At 33.2% G+C, this 26511-nt stretch overlaps 2 protein-coding genes and 1 long non-coding RNA gene across 4 annotated transcripts; 2 read left to right on the plus strand and 1 right to left on the minus strand.

Moving 5' to 3' along the window:
* Nucleotides 1-689: 689 nt before the first annotated feature.
* On the minus strand, nucleotides 690-2409 carry LOC112639195. The gene is made up of 4 exons (XR_003123362.1): nucleotides 2336-2409; nucleotides 1922-2001; nucleotides 1238-1425; nucleotides 690-793 (listed from the first exon to the last, which is right to left on the minus strand). It is a non-coding gene; the product is annotated as an uncharacterized LOC112639195 (long non-coding RNA).
* A 3822-nt stretch (nucleotides 2410-6231) lies between these two features.
* LOC112639194 lies at nucleotides 6232-7970 on the plus strand. Its single transcript, XM_025412446.1, has 3 exons — nucleotides 6232-6328; nucleotides 7314-7333; nucleotides 7402-7970. The coding sequence occupies exon 3, from the start codon at nucleotides 7402-7404 to the stop codon at nucleotides 7963-7965; it is 564 nt and encodes a 187-aa protein (XP_025268231.1). The 5' UTR covers nucleotides 6232-6328; nucleotides 7314-7333; the 3' UTR covers nucleotides 7966-7970.
* Nucleotides 7971-24215: 16245 nt separating this feature from the next.
* LOC112639196 (proline-rich extensin-like protein EPR1) lies at nucleotides 24216-26292 on the plus strand. 2 transcript variants are annotated; one of them, XM_025412447.1, is made up of 3 exons: nucleotides 24216-24404; nucleotides 25636-25655; nucleotides 25724-26292. In XM_025412447.1, exon 3 carries the CDS (start codon nucleotides 25724-25726, stop codon nucleotides 26285-26287), a length of 564 nt encoding a protein of 187 aa, XP_025268232.1. In that variant the 5' UTR covers nucleotides 24216-24404; nucleotides 25636-25655; the 3' UTR covers nucleotides 26288-26292. The 2 variants fall into 2 exon arrangements, with proteins under 2 accessions (XP_025268232.1, XP_025268233.1); XM_025412448.1 differs by lacking the exon at nucleotides 25636-25655.
* Nucleotides 26293-26511: the final 219 nt, after the last annotated feature.

Consider the following 26511-nt stretch of genomic DNA (forward strand, 5'->3'; position numbering starts at 1 on the left):
TATATAAAGCAAAAGTATCAACATTTATAAAATCTTATTGTATGCCGTTTATAAAATTAATACCTTAAAACATATAAACCAATATTAAAATTTTGATACATATACGTATACACATTCTTGTTAATTAATAATATAATTTTAAACCTTGTATTCCTTAACTTCCTCTAAAAAGAAATTAATACTAACAATCAAGATCTATATAAAATCCCGCGATGTGAGCGATTTTTAATAATCATCCACCTCGACATCGACAAATCCAAATATCATTTAAAAGTAAAGCCACGGTAGTCCTGCACCTGAAAGAGAAAAATTAATTAGTTAACGAATCTCAAAATTTTAATGAAACATCAATAATAAAATATAATTGGAAGAATCAAATATTAACGATAAAATTTAATTTTAGCGACAGACTTGATAAATTACTTGGCAGAATTGATTAAATAATTAATATGCATAGTACATGACAGGCAAAGCATATTATATAATCATAAAAGCAACACAATCGCCTTTAAATAATTAAAAATATAATAATTAAAACGTGCTAAAAATATAATAACATAATATTAATAGGTACGTCTTATAGTAGTACCATTAAAAATACTTATATAATCAAAAATCCTTACAACACCGATGTCTTAACTAAAAACATATATATATATATATATGTTTATATATATATATATTTATAAAATTATGCGTTGAAACAACCCCTATAATTTTCGACGTAGAAATGTTGATCCATCAACCCTCTTCCTCCCCGTATATAAATACATGTACGCTCCCATTCGGTAACCTGTAAAAGAAATAAAACAATTAATACAAAATAAAGCCAATACTTGGCGTAGACTTTGTTAGGATAATTCATTAAACGAATAAAGATTAACGATAAAAATCTGACGACCTTCTAGTAGCTTCCCCGGTGATTATTCTAGCAGTAAAATTTTAAAGGCAACCCCAAAAACAAAAATTTAAAATGTTTGTAACTTCGATATCTTTTACAATAGAGATATACTAAGGGCATAATTGTGATCCCATTACCAAGTAGATCAACGTACTAATCGACTAATTAATCAAAATAAGTACACGTCCTAATATGCTCCCGTATATAGTTCTAAAATAACAGTCCCTACTCGCTAGAAGTATAAATATGATGCTAACAATCAAATTTACCAAACAAAAGTGTTGTAACTTCGAGATCTTTTACAATAGAATTATAAAAATAATATAATTATGATACCATGACCAAGTAGATCACCACACTAGTCGACTAATTCATCAAAAAAATGACGTCCAAACTTGGGTGAAAACGCTCTCGTATACATCTCTGGGATAATAATTCCAACATATTGGGTATATAGATGTAACCCCTCACGACGATAATATTTTATTTTCCATTGACCATCGATATACTGCTCCCAGTATAACCTATAAATCATAAAACCAAATAAATAATAGCTATGCACTAAATAATATCGCGATACTAATAATCGAAATACAAAACAAAATCGTATAAATATCAAACGAACTCTCCCTCTAAATAATATCATTAAAATCAAAATTACTAGTATCCGACTTAATATCGTCACAAGGATAACATAACAAATACAAGAACAATAAATGTTAAAATATTTTATAATAATATAATTTAAGTGCCATTGAAAAATTACAAGATATATATATATTAATCCCCAACTAACAATGAATATTTAATAAATATCCTATGAAACTTGTAAAGACAAAATTATAAATAAAAACGTAAGATAATAACCAAAATTTAACAATTGATAAAACTAATAAATTATATGGTACTAATAATTCTCTATGATTAAAATTGAAATTGCTTAAATGCAAATAATAATAATAACACTAATAACAATAATAATAACAATAATGAATTTGCATAAATTTTAATAAGACTTACCCTTAGAAATAATAATATATCCTTGACCATCAACATTTTAATTCAGCACTGCTTGTTTTTCTTGCTAAACCTGTTGACACCTAAAACACACACAAAAATGAATATATGTTCTTAGACCATAAATTAATAAAAATATTAACGATAAGAAAATTTCAGAAACAAAATTTTGGTAGTAAAATCTAGCTTGAAATTCTACAAAATAATTCTAACAATTATACATATGAATATATATATATATATATGTATATATATATATGCATCCACTCTTATAACCAATAATAAATGAATAATAAGACCTTAACAAATAAAATATTCACTTATAATAAGCTAATAACGAAATTTAACCAAATACTAGCGGCCCATAACACAAATAATAATTTAAAGTGATCTTACCTGAAAATCAAATAAGAATACCTTATATGACGAAGTCACATGACCCCCCTCCTGGATGCCTGAAAAATTAATGTAAAATAATATTTGGTCATAAGAATAATAATTTCTAATACGAGGCTGTCAATATTTTATAAAAATTTGCAAAGCATTAAGTATAACAAAATGGATAGCATCTATATGCTTAAGGCATATACACATGAGCCAATGAAAAGAAAGAAAAACCAACTAGCATAAATGAACAAAATAATATAAAATTTAGATTAAAATAATTAAAAAATCAGAATAAGGCCAATGAACATCATCAAAAATCAACCATGAACATTTACGATCACACTCTTCTATATATAAATGCATGTACCAAGCCTTATAAAATATTAACACTTCATATAAAAAGTTTTCAACTATAATAATCCCCCTTTTTTCAAGTACTTTAATGACAAAATTTCATAATACCAAACCTTATTAAGTATAATTATGTCAGAATATTACTTACTAGTAAGTCTTCATATGACGAAAATAAATGGACACCCTATATTCGTGTTCCTACTCACCGGGTACCCCCCTGGCAAAAGTATCGCCTGAATAAATAAAATAATAATATTAAGGATGGACACCTATAGCTACTATGAATATAAAATGTATATACACAATTGTAAAATGCACGAACATTTACATATGAGCACTCTTATACGTATATATATATATATATATATATATATATATATATGTACGTGCATATGAACATATGCAAATTTAATAATGTAAGACTAAAACCTTCCGAGAAATGAATAGAGCCCAGGTACATAATGTGCAAAATGACACTCGAAAAATAGAATCTAAATTCAAAAACTTTATTAAATAAAAATAAAAAATTACAACAATGAATATAATGACAGCAACTTCTTACCATGCATAATATACATATATCATTAAGTCAAAGGAAATAAAACGTGAAAACACGAGAGAAATAGAGAAATAATATGTGTACTTACGAATAATACTGCACAAAGAATATTATGCGTATAACTCTACGAGTCGAACAAGCGTGCAAGGCCAAGTCCAGCACGTCGCGTTATCTCCATTGGAATTTTTAAACATCCTCTCCCGACCTAAAGGCAGAGGGAAGATCTAAATTCGCGCTCGCATGAATGCAAACCAAATTAATACATCGACTTCTCTTTTATAATTAAGCATTAACAAAGCATTTTCTATTAATATCACACTATTATCCAGTATCATATACCTCTATATACATATATATGCATACTATATGTAACATGTGAACTGACTACATGTACACATATGTATACATATTTTATAACAAATCCAATAAAATAAAAGTAGAAACGTAATAAACAATCGTCAGGACGAAAATTAACATATATTAATATATAAAAATATACACCTTTATATATATATATATATTAACATGTCCAGAAATATCCCCATATATATGCATACTATATGTAACATATAAATTGAATAAATTTACATATACGCATATATATTTTATAACCAGACTCAATAAAATAACGGTATAAATACAATAAATACGCGTCGCGATAGAAATTGACACATATATATATTAACATGTCCAGAAATCTCCCTATATATATGCATACTATACGTAATATATAAATTGAATAAATTTACATATACGCATATATATTTTATAACAAAACTCAATAAAATAAAGGTATAAATACAATAAATAAGCGTTGCGATGGAAATTTACAAATATATATCTTAACTTGTCCAAAATTATCCCTATATATATGCATACTATATGTAACATATAAATTGAATAAATTTACATATACGCATATATATTTTATAACAAAACTCAATAAAATAAAGGTATAAATACAATAAATAAGCGTTGCGATGGAAATTTACAAATATATATCTTAACTTGTCCAAAATTATCCCTATACATACGCATACTATATGTAACATACAAATTGACTAAATTTACATATACGCATATATATTTTATAACAAAACTCAATAAAATAACGGTATAAATACAATAAATACGCGTCGCGATAGAAATTGACACATATATATATTAACATGTCCAGAAATCTCCCTATATATATGCATACTATACGTAATATATAAATTGAATAAATTTACATATACGCATATATATTTTATAACAAACTCAATAAAATAAAGGTATAAATACAATAAATACGCGTCGCGATAGAAATTGACGCATATATATATTAACTTGTCCAACAATATCCCTATATGTATATGCATGCTATATGCATATACATTTTGTAACAAATTTAACAATAAAACAAAGGAGGAGATATAATAGACTGCTACCGCGACAAAATTAATCAGCACACAAAACATATATATATATATATATTACGAATATTAACAAATAATTAATATTAATAACCCCAAGATTTTATACAATAATTATTAATCTTATACGATGATTATTAAATACGATTCAGTAAAAACTTGCTGAAATCAATTTTCATAAGCAATATGCGAATACATATCTATACATATATATATATATATATATATATGTGCTAATATAAAAGTCGCCCAAATGAAAATCTTCAAAGAATAAAATATTGTCAGAATCAAAAGACCTCTTGAATAAAAGATCACGGTAGAGCGTGCAATGAATTCTTCGAGCACATCCGTCGTGATCATTCTTAGAAGTAAAACGAGCCGCTTTTTCATACGTTGTTCCGAGAACTGTAAGAATAAAATTTCTTTTAGCGACATAATAACTATTAAGCGAAGCGATAATTAATTTCCATATATTCTTATTGTAAAATTTATTGTAATAATAATGGCTTAACGCATTAGAATTTATTAAAATATTATTCATAGACTTGAGTAATCATTAAAAGTCGACTTTGAAAATTTTAAAATATATACATATAAAACCACAAAAATTCTAATTGTTAAAGCCTTTATTAAATAAATAAAAATATATCTTGTAAATGATAAATCTTAATAATTAGTCTTAAGATAATTATTAAACCTGGAAATAATACGTGTAATATGCCAATTTAAACCACGTAAACGAATTTTAAAAGGTAATTCATTAAAAAATATTACTGTTACTAATGCGTCTTATAAAGAGAAAGAATGCAGTGAGCATTCTTCGAAGGACATCCAGCATATCTATTTTTAGAAAAAGAGATAAGCCATCTTCGCATCCGTTGCGTTAGAATCTGCAATCCAAATGCTAAATTTTTCTTTACTAATTATTACTAATTATTAATTTACTAAATATTAATTAATCACTAATTATTAATTTTAACTATATACGCACCATTGTAAAAATCATTGTAATAATAATGGTTTAATACATCAGAATTTACCAAAATATCACTTAAAATTTAAACAATTGTTATAAATCGAACTCAAATTTTCTAATAACATAAATACGATATTATAAAAAAATTCTGATTGTTAAAAATCATTATTAAAAATTATTCTAAAATTATTTAATAAATCTAAGACGCAAGACTTGCAATCCCTACCACAAAACTCTCACCCACCACATCGCAAACTCATAGCAGGAAGGGATAGCTCCAGCAGCCGACCCACCAATCACCAAAAAGGCCCACCTCTTCTCCCTACCATTAAACATCGAACCAGAGGAAGGTATATAAGGCCGCCGCCGCCGCCGCCGGTGTCTCTCTGCGCCATTAACTCGCCTGTGTCTCAGCTCTCTCTACGCCCATCAGATCTCCAGCTCTCGAAGAGGAAAAACCTAGAAGCCTACCGGACACCTTAACTTATTCGAAAATAACTTAGTCGCGATTTTGATTTTTTCTTTCGGGACTTAGTCTCAATCTCTATTAAGAGAGCTGTATCAACATTAACACTTTAATAAAGTGCTACCATCCAGCAACCTCTGACTCTTTGGCCATTCTCTGCGCTGCCTTGCCACTTCTTCAGGTTCTCACCGAGGTCGAGCAACCCAGGGAAGGAGCAGCGGTGCCTGTATTCATCCATTGATCCCGTCATCCGGTAAGGAAATAATAAAATAATAATCATTCTTAATCAACCTTGATAATAACTTTGTATATTAGTTCGATTTATTCTAGGCCTATTGACAATTTTCCCAGAATCTTACTTGCCCGTATACAGACTTTAAATTTTTCTTTCGAGTTAAATTATTTAAATTTCAACCGATCCTCTGAGAACGCTCGAAGCGTATCCTAGAGTGTAGCGTCGTTCGAGTTAGTCACTCGATGTGCATTGAGTAGCAAATTCTACTCCTCTGCCGCTTTCACGGAGAGCTTCTCTGAAAGAATTTCTCCGTGGATCCTGTGCCGCTGTGACGTGACGTCTTGCACATCGATACTAGACTCAGAATCTAAGACTCGCTCCTAGAGGATCTGTCGAAATAATAGAATTTATGCACTGGCTTACAAGTTAACTATCGAAACATTTTATGAATTTTATACTTATCTGAAGTAAGCCAGCCGCTCTCACCCGCATCCTCGTCTGTATCCTTGAATCTCCAGACCTCTCGGTGCAGCCGCATGCTCCTGGAAATTCAGTATATGCTAGATAAATTATCATTCGTTGTACGACAATTTTCCCGAATCCTACCTTTCCGTATACAGACTTTAAATCCTTCTTTGAGTTGAATAATTTAAATTTCAACCGATCCTCTGAGAACGCTCAAAGCGTATCCTGTACTTATCTGAAGTAAGCCAGCCGCTCTTACCCGTATCCTTGTCTGTACCCCCTGAATCTCCGGACCTCTCGGTGCAACCGCATGCCCCTGAAAAATTCAAAATATATTAAATAAATCATTAATTGCTGTACCCCAATGAACTGTATATAGCCGAACGTTTCAACCATGATATGAGAACGAGTGAGATATACTATCATAATCTACATTCGTTTATCTCACAATAATCCGTTAAGCCGTATTATTCGTCTTAACTCTATGAACCACCTTGCTGTGACTACATTTACCTTATAAAACCATTCATCTTAACAGGTACCTTTCTACGCATCATCGTAAGTAAACCCCTTTTGTGTTAAATCAATCGCATCAAACATACTAAATAGTCGTATTCCCTCGGTAGATGGTTAACCCCCGCCGAACTTCTTCCGTTGGACGCGAAATTTCCCTCCGTGCCGCGGGTATACGCCGCAGGCGTGCCTCCCGGTCGGTACTTAGGCTCCCTACAGCTCGTCAGTTGTTTGCCGACGAGAACGACTTAACAAGCAGAGTAACAAGGTACTCTCCAGTGCGTAGTTTCGCGCCCTCCCGCGCATACCCTTATCGTCCTCCCCGAAACCCTCCAGCGGTTCTTCAAGAGGAACAACAGCCCAGAGCCAGGCCGCCATCGCCCAATTACTCCCCCATCCAGGATTCATCTAATCCCAGCTACTCGCCGGTCAGGACACCGGAAGATCTTCCTTCCATACCGGAAGAACGAAGACCCATAGAACAAAGCACAGAAACTGAGGCTGGTCCATCCAACCCAGGTCAAGTTCTGGATTCCCCTGAACCAAATTTCTACCCGGAACCAGAGGACCTAGTCTTACCAAGCAGTATCCAACCCCTCGCAGGACTAACAGACGAAGATTTTATCGAGATCTACGAATACTTGCAGCGAGATAATTTCTTCAACAACCGCGAATAATAACCATATCTAGATATCGCCTTAGAAATGCTATAGAGAAGAACATTAACTACATACACACATCTATACGTATAACGATATACACTATCTACAACTGTCAAATAATAACAATAATAACAATAATAAAGAATTTGTAAAGCTCTAAGGAAGTAAACTAATAAAAGAAAACAGATCAAAAAGGATAAATTGGGTCAGGTTCAACGCACCTAATCTATTTCCCATCGTCAATCCCTCTCCTGAAAGAAGCGCAAAAGATTCTTAGTCTCTCGGCGTCCTAGGGTATAGCCGGCTTGGCAGGTTGCCCTGAAAAAGAAATAGAGAGAAGTTACAATTGCGTAACAAATAAATACGTGAGAAGTTACGATCGAGACGTAACAACGAAATCTCAAAACGTAACAGTAACTACAGCAATCGAGAAGTTACCATTGAAGAAGTTCCAGACTCAGAAGATAGTCAAGACAGAGCAACCTCAACGCACTCTGATGTAGATTATGCTGACATATTTGATTCTAATATTGTGCCTTATGGACAAGCACACCACACTCCTCCTCCTTGGAGTACAGCTCGAATACGAGAGACTCGAGATAATCTATTAAAACAAAAAGATAATCATGTGATATTTATATATTTAAATGGAACACCTTATGATAATGGTGCTAAATTATACCAAGAGGCAAATTTACTCCCTAAATACGAAGGCTTAACTTACGAAAGAGCCAGAGTAAATACTGTAAGGTCTAATACATTAATCGCTTTACCAATAAAATATAATGATCGCATTCGAATAGAAGTGCAAACATTAAAAAATTGTTTATGTTCTCTCGTAGATGTTGTCAGAGAACTCGGACTTTCTTCCATAAGTATCAGTAAAACATATTACTTCGACGATTTACCATGGTCTTACATATTTAATCAAATCAAAAAACATTTACAAGAAATGTCTATCGACGTAACTATTTGTCTAAATTTAACTCAAACACCTGATATTGAGAAACGTCAATCATTAATTTTGGAAAATCACGCCTCAGCCCACGGTGGACACAAAGGCGTTACAAAGACTTATAATCGCATTAGACCACATTATTTTTGGAAAACCATGAAACAAGATATTCAAGAACTTATTCGCACTTGCCGCGATTGTCAATTAAAGAAGTTAACAAGAGTGAAAACAAAACAACCTATGGTTATTACCGATACTCCTGGAAATGCATTCGATAAAATTTCTTTAGATATTATGGGACCACTCCCTATAACTAATAATAATAATCAGTACATATTAACAATGCAAGATTTATTAACCAAATATTCAGTTGCAGTACCTTTAAAAGAAGCTACATCTTTAACTATCGCTGACGCTTTTACTAAAGAATTTATTTGTATTTATGGTGCACCTCGCGCTATATTAACTGATCAAGGTACCAACTTTTTATCCGCTTTAATGCGACAATTAACAAAGAGATTTAATATTCAACATTTTAAAACTACAGCATATCATCCTCAATCGAACGGATCTTTAGAACGTTCACATCATGTATTAACAGAATATTTAAAAACTCAAATAGATACGGAAGATAATTGGGATGAATATTTAAAACTTGCTATGTTTTCATATAATACCAGCGTACATGAAGGAACAAAATATTCACCGTACGAATTAGTTTTCGGTCGCATAGCTCGACTACCTTCTTCTCATCCTATTATAGAAGAAAATATTGAACCAACGTATCATGATTACCTTACTACTTTGTTTAATAAATTAAAAGATGTGCAAACAAAAGCGCGACAAAATCTTATACAAGCAAAAGAAAGGAGCAAACAATATTATGATCGGAGATTAAACCCTCTACAAATTAAAACAGGAATGCACGTATTTCTTCTTAAAGAACCACGAAAGGGGAAATTCACTGAACAATACACTGGACCTTATGAAGTAATAGAATTATTACCTCTAAGCAATATTAAGCTTCGCATTGGAAATCGAACACGAATTGTTCACACAGATAAGATAAAGATATCTCATATCCAACCGGGATGAAGCACTAATCTTAAATTTTTTGTTACAGATGCACTGGCATAAAAAGCCAGCACAGCCGGCCTTGGCTACAGCAGCCCCGGATTCAGCAATATTAAACCTTGTGCAGCAATCCTTCTTATTTGCACACTGCACAAAAGTCACCGGAGCTATATGCCTCGATGACGACAACAACTTATGTCACAAGTGCTATTCAAGGATTCGTACCTCACTCATTCATGAACGATACCGATCAATGCGCACACATTTCTTCGTAAACAGTCATACCGTCAGAGACGAATTCTGTTTAAAGTGCAACGCAACAGTGATACGAATTCGACCAATTAGTGAGTGTATCCCTTGTGCTTTAACAGCACGCAGCTTCCTCAGAACTCTTCACGACACATCGACTCATGTAGACGAATGTGAATATCCGCTAGTATTAAATGTAGTTAATAGAGTTTTCCTCTAAATTCATCGTAACAAGGGTATGTCCTCTGATGAATCAGTTTATTGCGTTAAAATCACAGGATACCGAGACTTTGTTTTAAATTGTTATTTATGCGAAACGTGTTATCAAAGCATTCAACCTCCTATATTGCAAATGCAATTTTCTTTTATTTTCTCTCACTTTATTTCTCTAGAACCACATCGTTCTGAATTACTTTGTGTTAACTGTCTTCAATCTATTACTGTGTTAACACCGCTCTATCAATGCCCTACATGTCTCAGAGACATTATTGATTTTCTAACTTTCAACATGAATTAGATTACTCTAGCATGTCTCAGTCTACTTCTACCCCTTTATGCATTAAATTACATGGATATCTCCATTTGCTTACTCGCAACTATTACTGTTGTACTTGCTATACTATTATTTATCACCCTCTTCTTCAAAGACACTTTTTACCATTAGATCAGCATACTATAAGTATTGCCCCTCACACGCTCCCTACCATATGTAGTCGTTGTCGAAACCCCATGACTATTCAGAGACCCATAACAGACTGTAATATTTGTATTAGATACTTTAGTGGGCTTACTTCTTTGACTCCCCTAACAATTAAAAGGGATGGACCCTCTTCATAAAATAATGCATGAAGAACTCGATGGTTATATATGCAAAGGTGAATACTATTGCCCCGTATGCGTGACACACGCATCAACGAAAGACTATCCTGTTAAATATCACGTTATATCACACGATCCACCTCATCCTCCTCCACTTAAATGTTACTTATGTGCTACTCCTATAGCGCAAAGAACTCCCTTGATAGATTGTCAAAAATGCTTTTTGTTTTACCTTGAAGAAGAGAGAGAGCAAGAACTCTCACGTAACCGTCATAATGAATAATTCAAATCTTGAAAACATTTCTTGTGAACATCCGATCCACCGAATTTTACAACACTGTCCAAACATATGTAGTTATGAATGTAAAAAGGTTATGTTTTACAAAAAACCAGGAAATTGGGATAAACCTTATACTCGAATGTGTTGTAACTGTTCTAAATTACGCCAAATTAGAAGCAATCATGAACTTGTGGTATGTCATTGGATGACATCTGGCAATATAGTATTTGCTAAATGTGAATTTTGCGGATCTGATTTAGATGAAACTCGTCCTCTCTTGGAATGCAAAGAATGTACATTTACATATTTCGAAAGAACATTATATGAACTAAAACATGGACGGGATATAAATCAATTAGGTGTATTTGCCTTCTGCAGTACACATAAAAAGGGAATATACGCATAAACGGCAAAAATGTGCCCTCCTTATAAACAGAGATCTACTATACATCCTATTTTACGAGACTCATTTTATAATAGTCTTCTCGTAAAATGTATAATCATTACAACTCATGACGTTCTTTATTCTTCATCACCTTATATTATTTGTTCTAATTGTTACAAACCTAAAGCTTATAACAGAGTCTTAACTCGATCTGTACACACCTTTCAATATGGCAATGTGCCTATTCAACGGTGTCAATCGTGCGGTAAATCATGCTGCACTAGTCGACCAATCGTAGAATGACAAGAGTGCTTGCGTGCTTATTATCGATTTAAATTTGTAGCAATGAAAAACGAAAGTACTTTTGAACGATTGATCGGCATATCCATAAATCCTATTACTTTAGAAGTAGAATATGGATTGAGAGAAACAAGAACTGAACCAATCGATCCAAATGAATTCTTAACGATATTAGATTCTTGATTCTCTACAACAAATAATTTTGCGATATTTTACAGATATTCATACATACATATATATATACATATATATATTGAACAAACATAAAATAAAAAAAAAAACAATAATAAGTTATTATAAAAATATTACTGAAAAAATATGAAAACATATATCTTCTATATACTTACAAATATACATACAAGCAGATATAAAATGAATACATGTTAATGGATATTTTGAAATAATCCACTCTCTTATATACAAAATATATATATGTGTATCCTCAAAGCATACATAACGAAAAAAAAAAGAAAGGAAAATAATACAGACCATGACGACCTTACTCTTATTAATCATAATAAGCGAAGCGTCTGGCCTAATTGGATTTGATTGTGGCGGACAACACCTCAATATCACAGCTGTCTCATTACTTGATGTTGGAGAATGCGACTTAGATATAAGCACCCCCAACACCACCGAAGTCTATATACAATTATTGCAATTATCTGACTACAGCTACACGGAAGTTATTCAATGTAAAGTTGAAATATCAAGAAGCATTTACCATTGCGGAATGCATTCGCATATTTCTATTGTTCATAACGGAAAGGCCGATTATGTACACGAAACCGACTATTCTCAATGCTTGAGAATGTTTCAAGATGGAACCATTACCTTAGGAGATCATCATCTCGTCACAGGATTAAAGGCTAATCAAACGACCTACCGTAGTATTACTATGGCTGGACGAATACAAGTAGACGGATATTGTAAGGGAACGCAATATTCCGACCCTTTTGGAACTTGGGACGACGTCGTCGTTCAAGCAGTTGCCAAAATATCACTGAGATCTTCATACGTACCTGTGCAATTGAATACTGGAAAAATCAGATTAAAATCTGGCACAGTCTGCGATCTCGCTGATACCTTTTGTTTAGATGCTGATAATGGATATTCTTATTGGAAATCCATACCCACAACTTCCTGCAATTTTCATCAGTATGACGTCCTCTACGAAGGACCAGCTACTAAAATCGCCGAAAATCATTCCACTACAGCAACACCAACTATTTATAGCTTGGTAACTCAGGAAATTACTTTCGCTCTCATGAAGACGAAAGAATTACCATTATGTGGATATACTCTCTTGTGTACTGAACACCCAAAGCTTTTCATTTTAGAAGCAAATAAAGGTGATACCTTTGTCAGTCGAGGAACTATTCCAGTAAATAATCTCGACATTTTCACGTATATGAATTCAAAATTCGTATACATAGAGAAACATATTAAACAGCAAATGACTTCTCTATATCACAATGTGATACAGCAAAAATGCGTTCTCGAAAGACAAGTAATCACTAATGCCTTGTCCTTCGCTACTACACAACCAGAGGAATTTGCCTACCGTCTAATGAAAGGACCTGGTTACATGGCAGTTACCACTGGAGAAGCCGTACAAATAATCAAGTGTGTTCCAGTGGAAGTCACTGTAAGAAGAACCGACAGATGTTACACGGAACTTCCCGTTACAGTTCACAATAATTCTTATTTTCTTACACCTAAATCAAGAATAATTACCAAAATAGGTAATGAAAAGGAGTGCAGTAATGAATTACCGACCTTGTATAGAATTGAGGATACATGGATCCAACTTACACCTGCTATACAAGTGAGACAACTGCCTCCCCAGCAATTGAAGCCTATGGCAGCCTTAACATGGAGATACCTTACTCCAGGACCGCTAGCAGTAAGCGGAATCTATTCTGCTAGTGATTTAGAAAAACTGCGAAACCATATCATGTTTCCAGCAGAGAAACCTGCACTGCTCAATGCAGTAGCTCGTGGACTCACCGGACATTCCATGAACACTGAAGGAATATCCGTATATAATTTACTAGACGAAGACTCTCTGAATAAAATTGTCGAGAGTACAGCATCCCGCATATGGCAGGGATTCATCAATTTTGGTTCGGCAACCGCTGGACTCGTAGGAATCTTCATGATCATCCGTCTTGTCAAATTAATCATTGACATGATCATCCATGGATACGCCTTACACATGGTCTATGGATGCAGCCTACACTTATTCGGAGCACTATGGAGCTCCCTTGCAAATCTACTACTTCATCTTGCTCGTGAACCCGAGAAGAAGAAGAAGAAACTTGAAAATCACTGTGAACCAGTCACTGACGGGGAACCAACAGCACCTCCAGAAGTTATTACTCAACAACCCCCACCATCTAAACCGCCAAGGAAAACGAAACCTTGCCATCCGGATCCAGAAAACGTAAATATTAACTCTCAATATTCTACGTTAAGAGACCGCTTGAGTACTATAGAGGAAACCGATTAAAACTCCCTGACCAAAATCCTTCAAAAATATCGGATTTTGTCTTTTTTTCGGGGGGAGGTGTTACGTCCCGCTACAAAAATTTATTTTAAATATATAATCAATATATAATCACATTACATTACTACTTATATACTCTCTCGAGTTAGTTTTTTTGCTATTATATAATCGAATAATAATATAAAATTATAGAAGATCAAAATGCTGTATTATTCATACAAAGAGAATATTTCTAAAAATACTTCATTCACTCTTTATATAAAGAAAACTCAGTTATATTTAATTATTCTATATAATGAACCCACATTACATGTGCAAAAGATTCTTTAAATTCATATTAAAACTCTATAGTAAATAGCACATTGATCTTCTTGCCTTATTTTTCATAAAATATAAATTGCAATAAGCCTGCATGGCTTAAGAGATGAAACGCGCCTATAAAACTTCAACACTATTTACTCTCAATGCGCCTATATAACGTTGATCATATATACATACAGTAAAATTCTATATTAAATACTTTAATACTAATCTTATATTATTTTCAGCTCTTATAAGGGGATCAAAAACGCTATAATACAAATAATTCACTCTAATTACTGCAATTACAATATTCTTTCGCCTAGAAAAGCATTATAATTCATATTAAATAGCCTTATTGATCTTCCTTCTATTAAGCGCCTGCAAAACCGCAGCCGTTTATACTCTTAAAGCGCCTACAGACTCTATATCGTATATACAAACGCCTAAAAACTTATACCTTTAATACAGTATAAGCAGCGCCTACAGAATAGTAACCTCTTATACTTTTAAAGAGCCTGCAAGACTTCAACCCTTTCTACATGGGATGGTAAAGTCAATTCCTACTTTACCGACCAAGGATAAATGATAATATAGGAAATTCCTACCTTACCGACTGATGATAAAACAGATTTCTACTTTACCGACTTTTTGTTACCGACACTTTTCTACCTTACCTACCTATGGTAACATACCGACTTTTTGTTACCGACACCTTACTACCTTACCGACTTATGGTAACTTACCAACCCAACGACTTACCGACCCACCAGTTACCGACGTTCTACCAGGAGCATACCTCTTTTATGAATATGCTACCCTGATACTTTAAAATTTTAAAACTTTAATTTTAAAGATATTAACCAACAAATATATATATATTTATATATATTCTTTCACTAGGAGCATGCCTCTTTCATATACATGCTATCCTAATACTTTAATTTTATTTAAATTCAGAAGTTACCGACATACTAACTTACCGACTTACCGACGTATACCTCTTATGAGAATATACTATCCTGATACATTATAAATCTCTAAACCCAAATTTTGAGGACCACAGCCGAATATTTACACATGTTTTTACATAATTCCATATATTTTCGACTCCCTAATCTACAGGGAGGTCCAAATGTTAAATTCCATTATTCTTACAAATTTTGAAGTCTTGTTGGTAAAACATATTTCTTATACGTACACATACTATAGATACTTTTATTTAGCCGTCTACATATACTATATATGCGTTACTAAATACGCATATTCATATTGTTTATAACAAAGATTCGACCATGAGCTCATCAGTTAAATAATTTATAATAATTTAAAGATAAGCCGGTGCGACAATTCGGCGACGCAAATCTATTTTAATCGAAGGACACCTGTCACATAAATTATACGAAAAAATATCGAATGTCACTGATAACCTTCAAGAAAAATATCAAGTATCAGAAGAATTGTTGCCAAAAGTGACTCATCGATGACTCACCGCATCCGGTTGCATCAGAATTTTTGCTACTTCCTGATTGGCTACTCTACTTCCCCCACCACCTCAAGACCCAAAAACGGGGACGCAATCATCGTTCAAACGCCTACGCAAAATTGCGCACGCATCACCCTTCTACCGATGAAAAGCTGCGCACGCATCCAATTTTAAGAGGGGAACCAATCATCAGAGACTCCGCCCTGCGAAAAGGAACCTGCTCCCACTCTGCGACAATTGCCCAAAAAGTAGGAATCCCGTTATAAAAACCCATGCAGAGCGACTCTCTTCGCATTTGACTCACGGTTCTCTTATATTATTAAATTCGCATTTGACTCGATTTGACTCTTAGTTCTTTCAACGTATAACCTTCACGCAGTCACGAGTATTTATTTTTGAGCCAAAAAGGACTTAGTCCGAGAACTGTCAAATCTTTGTACTTGGAACAAAGTATATTAAAGTTTTATTTTATCATCACTTGAGTCTTCTGCCAGTCATTCATCACCGGCTCCTTCAACTCTCCTACAGCGACGTCACCGAGGTAGACTGTCCTCCCTGGAGATCTTCAACTTCACTCTGCAGTACTCATTGGTAAGTACCTATTTCTTTTATTTTACATACTTCTTTACTCTCGTGATTCGCAACGATATTCTACTACATTACTATCTCTTTATTACGATCTACTACGATCAATTATTGCATCTATGTCTACTCTTGAGATGCCTATACGCAATTATAATTAAACAATTGAAATAATATTGCAATTACACGTCTGATACATAAAGATTTATCGAAGATATTATTAGTATTATTAATTGAATCATTAATACGAATTATCGAAGACTCATTAAAGAGCTTCATCATAAAGACGAATTTATAATCGATTTCAATTTCCGAACAGACTTCCTTAAGTACATTCATGAAAATCACATATAACGGTAGTATGTCTGTCTCTTTTTATCACTAGATTCTCGGCGCGAGATTCAAACGAATATTATTAAAGGAATCATTTTAACTATTTGATTGAAGGCTAAGCAAGCCGATACGGTATCTATCCTTTCATTTTCCAGTACCTCTGTATTCCTTCAGCTTTATAATAAACGAAATAAAAAGCAATCTATTTCCCTATCTACCGAAAGTCCAGAAATTTCTACGAATCTACATATATTTTTCATGTATAATATATAAGGAGTTGGGGAACCTGCCATCTTGTTTTACCATATTTCATGGCAGCCCGCCATTTTGTGAACAACTTTTAATAGTACATCGCATATTCTTATTGAAGCAATTTGCCAATGAATTAATTCACTTTTATTAACTTTATTATTTTATTTCATTTTAACAAATTAATTAATTTATTTTATTTAAAATTATATTTGTATGACTCATCGTCGTATGACTCATCATATAATTTATTGAAATATTCTGTTAACGAACACCTGCTGTATGACTCATCATCGTATGATTCATCATTGTATGACTCATTTTTATTTTATTTTATATTCGTATGATTCATCATTGTATGACTTATCATAAAATTTATTATAATATAATTAAATTCATTTATTAAATTAAAATCTTTTATTAAATTGAACATTTGGCAATTTGAATTATTTTAATTTGAATTATTTTATTTTATTATATGAAACATTTTATTCAAATCAATTGATTTCTTGTATTTCATGAACTGTTGCCGCATCTGCGCGATACTTTACCGCTGCATCTGCGCAACTCTATTTTAATTACTTGCGATGATACATAATTAACATGCCTCCTTATATGATCTTCTCTCTCTAATATGCTGGACTGCTTCATCTCTCTTTGATCTGCTATATGCGTATAAATATTTATTTGCGATAATACGTCACTCTATTGCAATATTCATTTTTAACAGGTTTCACTTAACATCAGCAATCGTGAGTATTCATCATACATCCCCATGGATAAATATTCGAATTCTAAATAACAATTTACCCCTAGATGGTTAGAGTCAGGCAGCGCAACTCGAATAATAAAAGATCCCTTATTCCTATACGGAATCCGGGCGTACAGAGACGCTCCCTCTTACGCGAACCCCGCGAACCAATCATCAGTCATCCGTCAGGCGACACAGAAACAGCCATAGAAATTGTCCAGGCAAGCGAAGACAATACAGTTACCCTTACTGAAAGTCCCCCTGATTTCCCTACTACATCGGAGATTCTCCCCGACTATCAAGAGTCAGAACCCGAGGAAGAAAACATAGAAATAACTAGCGACGTCCATAACGACAGCTTCCTCCTGGAGATTAACATCGGACAGCCGCACATACAAATACCTGTGGAGACATTTCTCGCCTGGGAACGAGAAGCCGAGATCAGACGGACTCCAGTTACGCACGATAAGCAGACGCAGTGCCCTGAAATCTCCCTTTCCCCTAGCCATGCGCCTGCATACTCTAGAGAATACTCACCAGTTTTGAATTCGCACCACAGATGGTATCTTCTCCCTGAAGAAGACCCTGAGCAGACATTAAACAATATTTTCTACGGCATAGACGAGGTAGATTAAATCCTTTATTTTATATTACGCGCCCACGATCAAAGAGAGAAGACCAAAGATTAAAATGTACTAGAGGATATTAAATAAATCTATATAAATTTGTACTTTTCCTAAAATAAAGTGAATCTTTATTTCTTAACACGCACGATCCACAAGCATAATCCTTCGGAAAGCAGATAAATCCAGCGATCCAATCAAAGCAGTTAGGTCCAGAGCTCCCGGCGATCCCGAGGTATAGCCGGCATTGCGCAGGTTGCCTCAAAAGATAAATTGGGAGACGCACTTCGCTCATCTGTATGGTAAGCCCAGCAGGTCTGATCCTAGAATCAGAGAGTGAGGGAATAGTTACCGAAAACTGGAGAAGTAAGACGTAACACCTGTAAAAGAAATAAAACAATTAATACAAAATAAAGCCAATACTTGGCGTAGACTTTGTTAGGATAATTCATTAAACGAATAAAGATTAACGATAGAAATCTGACGACCTTCTAGTAGCTTCCCCGGTGATTATTCTAGCAGTAAAATTTTAAAGGCAACCCCAAAAACAAAAATTTAAAATGTTTGTAACTTCGATATCTTTTACAATAGGGATATACTAAGGGCATAATTGTGATCCCATTACCAAGTAGATCAACGTACTAATCGATTAATTAATCAAAATAAGTACACGTCCTAATATGCTCCCGTATATAGTTCTAAAATAACAGTCCCTACTCACTAGAAGTATAAATATGATGCTAAAAATCAAATTTACCAAACAAAAGTGTTGTAACTTCGAGATCTTTTACAATAGAATTATAAAAATAATATAATCATGATACCATGACCAAGTAGATCACCACACTAGTCGACTAATTCATCAAAAAAATGACGTCCAAACTTGGGTGAAAACGCTCTCGTATACATCTCTGGGATAATAATTCCAACATATTGGGTATATAGATGTAACCCCTCACGACGATAATATTTTATTTTCCATTGACCATCGATATACTGCTCCCAGTATAACCTATAAATCATAAAACCAAATAAATAATAGCTATGCACTAAATAATATCGCGATACTAATAATCGAAATACAAAACAAAATCGTATAAATATCAAACGAACTCTCCCTCTAAATAATATCATTAAAATCAAAATTACTAGTATCCGACTTAATATCGTCACAAGGATAACATAACAAATACAAGAATAATAAATGTTAAAATATTTTATAATAATATAATTTAAGTGCCATTGAATAATTACAAGATATATATATATTAATCCCCAACTAACAATGAATATTTAATAAATATCCTATGAAACTTGTAAAGACAAAATTATAAATAAAAACGTAAGATAATAACCAAAATTTAACAATTGATAAAACTAATAAATTATATGGTACTAATAATTCTCTATGATTAAAATTGAAATTGCTTAAATGCAAATAATAATAATAACACTAATAACAATAATAATAACAATAATGAATTTGCATAAATTTTAATAAGACTTACCCTTAGAAATAATAATATATCCTTGACCATCAACATTTTAATTCAGCACTGCTTATTTTTCTTGCTAAACCTGTTGACACCTAAAAACAAATAAAAATGAATATACGTTCTTAGACCATAAATTAATAAAAATATTAACGATAAGAAAATTTCAGAAACAAAATTTTGGTAGTAAAATCTAGCTTCAAATTCTACAAAATAATTCTAACAATTATACATATGAATATATATATATATATATATATATATATATATATATATATATATGCATCCACTCTTATAACCAATAATAAATGAATAATAAGACCTTAACAAATAAAATATTCACTTATAATAAGCTAATAACGAAATTTAACCAAATACTAGCGGCCCATAACACATAATAATTTAAAGTGATCTTACCTGAAAATCAAATAAGAATACCTTATATGACGAAGTCACATGACCCCCCTCCTGGATGCCTGAAAAATTAATGTAAAATAATATTTGGTCATAAGAATAATAATTTCTAACACGAGGCTGTCAATATTTTATAAAAATTTGCAAAGCATTAAGTATAACAAAATGGATAGCATCTATATGCTTAAGGCATATACACATGAGCCAACGAAAAGAAAGAAAAACCAACTAGCATAAATGAACAAAATAATATAAAATTTAGATTAAAATAATTAAAAAATCAGAATAAGGCCAATGAACATCATCAAAAATCAACCATGAACATTTACGATCACACTCTTCTATATATGAATGCATGTACCAAGCCTTATAAAATGTTAACACTTCATATAAAAAGTTCTCAACTATAATAATCCCCCTTTTTCAAGTACTTTAATGACAAAATTTCATAATACCAAACCTTATTAAGTATAATTATGTCAGAATATTACTTACTAGTAAGTCTTCATATGACGAAAATATATGGACACCCTATATTCGTGTTCCAACTCACCGGGTACCCCCCTGGCAAAAGTATCGCCTGAATAAATAAAATAATAATATTAAGGATGGACACCTATAGCTACTATGAATATAAAATGTATATACACAATTGTAAAATGCACGAACATTTACATATGAGCACTCTTATACGTATATATATATATATATATATATATATGTACGTGCATATGAACATATGCAAATTTAATAATGTAAGACTAAAACCTTCTGAGAAATGAATAGAGCCCAGGTACATAATGTGCAAAATGACACTCGAAAAATAGAATCTAAATTCAAAAACTTTATTAAATAAAAATAAAAAATTACAACAATGAATATAATGACAGCAACTTCTTACCATGCATAATATACATATATCATTAAGTCAAAGGAAATAAAACGTGAAAACACGAGAGAAATAGAGAAATAATATGTGTACTTACGAATAATACTGCACAAAGAATATTATGCGTATAACTCTACGAGTCGAACAAGCGTGCAAGGCCAAGTCCAGCACGTCGCGTTATCTCCATTGGAATTTTTAAACATCCTCTCCCGACCTAAAGGCAGAGGGAAGATCTAAATTCGCGCTCGCATGAATGCAAACCAAATTAATACATCGACTTCTCTTTTATAATTAAGCATTAACAAAGTATTCTCTATTAATATTATACTATTATCCAGTATCATATACCTCTATATACATATATATGCATACTATATGTGACATATGAACTGACTACATATACACCTATGCATACATATTTTATAACAAAATCCAATAAAATAAAAGTAGAGACGTAATAAACAATCGTCAGGACAAAAAATTAACAAATATTAATACATAAAAATATACACCTTTATATATATATGCATACTATATGTAACCTATAAATCGAAAAAATTTACATATATGCATATATATTTTATAACCAAACTCAATAAAATAACGGTATAAATACAATAAATACGCGTCGCGATAGAAATTGACACATATATATATTAACATGTCCAGAAATCTCCCTATATATATGCATACTATACGTAATATATAAATTGAATAAATTTACATATACGCATATATATTTTATAACAAAACTCAATAAAATAAAGGTATAAATACAATAAATAAGCGTTGCGATGGAAATTTACAAATATATATCTTAACTTGTCCAAAATTATCCCTATATATACGCATACTATATGTAACATACAAATTGACTAAATTTACATATACGCATATATATTTTATAACCAAACTCAATAAAATAACGGTATAAATACAATAAATACGCGTCGCGATAGAAATTGACACATATATATATTAACTTGTCCAACAATATCCCTATATGTATATGCATGCTATATGCATATACATTTTGTAACAAATTTAACAATAAAACAAAGGAGGAGATATAATAGACTGCTACCGCGACAAAATTAATCAGCACACAAAACATATATATATATATATATATTACGAATATTAACAAATAATTAATATTAATAACCCCAAGATTTTATACAATAATTATTAATCTTATACGATGATTATTAAATACGATTCAGTAAAAACTTGCTGAAATCAATTTTCATAAGCAATATGCGAATACATATCTATACATATATATACATATATATATGTGCTAATATAAAAGTCGCCCAAATGAAAATCTTCAAAGAATAAAATATTGTCAGAATCAAAAGACCTCTTGAATAAAAGATCACGGTAGAGCGTGCAATGAATTCTTCGAGCACATCCGTCGTGATCATTCTTAGAAGTAAAACGAGCCGCTTTTTCATACGTTGTTCCGAGAACTGTAAGAATAAAATTTCTTTTAGCGACATAATAACTATTAAGCGAAGCGATAATTAATTTCCATATATTCTTATTGTAAAATTTATTGTAATAATAATGGCTTAACGCATTAGAATTTATTAAAATATTATTCATAGACTTGAGTAATCATTAAAAGTCGACTTTGAAAATTTTAAAATATATACATATAAAACCACAAAAATTCTAATTGTTAAAGCCTTTATTAAATAAATAAAAATATATCTTGTAAATGATAAATCTTAATAATTAGTCTTAAGATAATTATTAAACCTGGAAATAATACGTGTAATATGCCAATTTAAACCACGTAAACGAATTTTAAAAGGTAATTCATTAAAAAATATTACTGTTACTAATGTGTCTTATAAAGAGAAAGAATGCAGTGAGCATTCTTCGAAGGACATCCAGCATATCTATTTTTAGAAAAAGAGATAAGCCATCTTCGCATCCGTTGCGTTAGAATCTGCAATCCAAATGCTAAATTTTTCTTTACTAATTATTACTAATTATTAATTTACTAAATATTAATTAATTACTAATTATTAATTTTAACTATATACGCACCATTGTAAAAATCATTGTAATAATAATGGTTTAATACATCAGAATTTACCAAAATATCACTTAAAATTTAAACAATTGTTATAAATCGAACTCAAATTTTCTAATAGCATAAATACGATATTATAAAAAAATTCTGATTGTTAAAAATCATTATTAAAAATTATTCTAAAATTATTTAATAAATCTAAGACGCAAGACTTGCAATCCCTACCACAAAACTCTCACCCACCACATCGCAAACTCATAGCAGGAAGGGATAGCTCCAGCAGCCGACCCACCAATCACCAAAAAGGCCCACCTCTTCTCCCTACCATTAAACATCGAACCAGAGGAAGGTATATAAGGCCGCCGCCGCCGCCGCCGGTGTGTGTCTCTGCGCCATTAACTCGCCTGTGTCTCAGCTCTCTCTACGCCCATCAGATCTCTAGCTCTCGAAGAGGAAAAACCTAGAAGCCTACCGGACACCTTAACTTATTCGAAAATAACTTAGTCGCGATTTTGATTTTTCTTTCGGGACTTAGTCTCAATCTCTATTAAGAGAGCTGTATCAACATTAACACTTTAATAAAGTGCTACCATCCAGCAACCTCTGACTCTTTGGCCATTCTCTGCGCTGCCTTGCCACTTCTTCAGGTTCTCACCGAGGTCGAGCAATCCAGGGAAGGAGCAGCGGTGCCTTTATTCTTCCATTGATCCCGTCATCCGGTAAGGAAATAATAAAATAATAATCATTCTTAATCAACCTTGATAATAACTTCGTATATTAGGTTGATTTATTCTAAATATATTGACAATTTTCCCCGAATCCTACCTGTCCGTATACAGACTTTAAATTTTTCTTTCGAGTTGAATAATTTAAATTTCAACCGACCCTCTGAGAACGCTCGAAGCGTATCCTAGAGTGTAGCGTCGTTCGAGTTAGTCACTCGATGTGCATTGAGTAGCAAATTCTACTCCTCTGCCGCTTTCACGGAGAGCTTCTTTGCAAGAATTTCTCCGTGGATCCTGTGCCGCTGTGACGTGACGTCTTGCACATCGATACTAGACTCAGAATCTAAGACTCGCTCCTAGAGGATCTGTCGAAATAATAGAATTTATGCACTGGCTTACAAGTTAACTATCAAAACATTTTATGAATTTTATACTTATCTGAAGTAAGCCAGCCGCTTCCACCCGTATCCTCGTCTGTATCCTTGAATCTCCAGACCTCTCGGTGCAGCCGCATGCTCCTGGAAATTCAGTATATGCTAGATAAATTATCATCCGTTGTACGACAATTTTCCCCGAATCCTACCTGTCCGTATACAGACTTTAAATTTTTCTTTCGAGTTGAATAATTTAAATTTCAACCGACCCTCTGAGGACGCTCGAAGCGTATCCTAGAGTGTAGCGTCGTTCGAGTTAGTCACTCGATGTGCATTGAGTAGCAAATTCTACTCCTCTGCCGCTTTCACGGAGAGCTTCTCTGAAAGAATTTCTCCGTGGATCCTGTGCCGCTGTGACGTGACGTCTTGCACATCGATACTAGACTCAGAATCTAAGACTCGCTCCTAGAGGATCTGTCGAAATAATAGAATTAATGCACTGGCTTACAAGTTAACTATCGAAAACATTTTATGAATTTTATACTTATCTGAAGTAAGCCAGCCGCTCTTACCCGTATCCTTGTCTGTACCCCCTGAATCTCCGGACCTCGCGGTGCAACCGCATGCCCCTGAAAAATTCAAAATATATTAAATAAATCATTAATTGCTGTACCCCAATGAACTGTATATAGCCGAACGTTTCAACCATGATATGAGAACGAGTGAGATATACTATCATAATCTACATTCGTTTATCTCATAATAATCCGTTAAGCCGTATTATTCGTCTTAACTCTATGAACCACCTTGCTGTGACTACATTTACCTTATAAAACCATTCATCTTAACAGGTACCTTTCTACGCATCATCGTAAGTAAACCCCTTTTGTGTTAAATCCATCGCATCAAACATACTAAATAGTCGTATTCCCTCGGTAGATGGTTAACCCCCGCCGAACTTCTTCCGTTGGACGCGAAATTTCCCTCCGTGCCGCGGGTATACGCCGCAGGCGTGCCTCCCGGTCGGTACTTAGGCTCCCTACAGCTCGTCAGTTGTTTGCCGATGAGAACGACCTAACAAGCAGAGTAACAAGGTACTCTCCAGTGCGTAGTTTCGCGCCCTCCCGCGCATACCCTTATCGTCCTCCCCGAAACCCTCCAGCGGTTCTTCAAGAGGAACAACAGCCTAGAGCCAGGCCGCCATCGCCCAACTACTCCCCCATCCAGGATTCATCTAATCCCAGCTACTCGCCGGTCAGGACACCGGAAGATCTTCCTTCCATACCGGAAGAACGAAGACCCATAGAACAAAGCACAGAAACTGAGGCTGGTCCATCCAACCCAGGTCAAGTTCTGGATCCCCCTGAACCAAATTTCTACCCGGAACCAGAGGACCTAGTCTTACCAAGCAGTATCCAACCCCTCGCAGGACTAACAGACGAAGATTTTATCGAGATCTACGAATACTTGCAGCGAGATAATTTCTTCAACAACCGCGAATAATAACCATATCTAGATATCGCCTTAGAAATGCTATAGAGAAGAACATTAACTACATACACACATCTATACGTATAACGATATACACTATCTACAACTGTCAAATAATAACAATAATAACAATAATAAAGGATTTGTAAAGCTCTAAGGAAGTAAACTAATAAAAGAAAACAGATCAAAAAGGATAAATTGGGTCAGGTTCAACGCACCTAATCTATTTCCCATCG

Source organism: Camponotus floridanus, unplaced genomic scaffold, assembly GCF_003227725.1.
Source record: "Camponotus floridanus strain SB8 unplaced genomic scaffold, Cflo_v7.5 scaffold503, whole genome shotgun sequence".
NCBI classification, from domain to species: Eukaryota; Metazoa; Arthropoda; class Insecta; order Hymenoptera; family Formicidae; genus Camponotus; species Camponotus floridanus.

Excerpts from the sequence above, each read along its gene's own strand:
- LOC112639194 (XM_025412446.1), top strand. The coding sequence starts at position 7,402 with ATGGTTAACCCCCGCCGAACTTCTTCCGTTGGACGCGAAATTTCCCTC.
- LOC112639196 (XM_025412447.1), top strand. The coding sequence starts at position 25,724 with ATGGTTAACCCCCGCCGAACTTCTTCCGTTGGACGCGAAATTTCCCTC.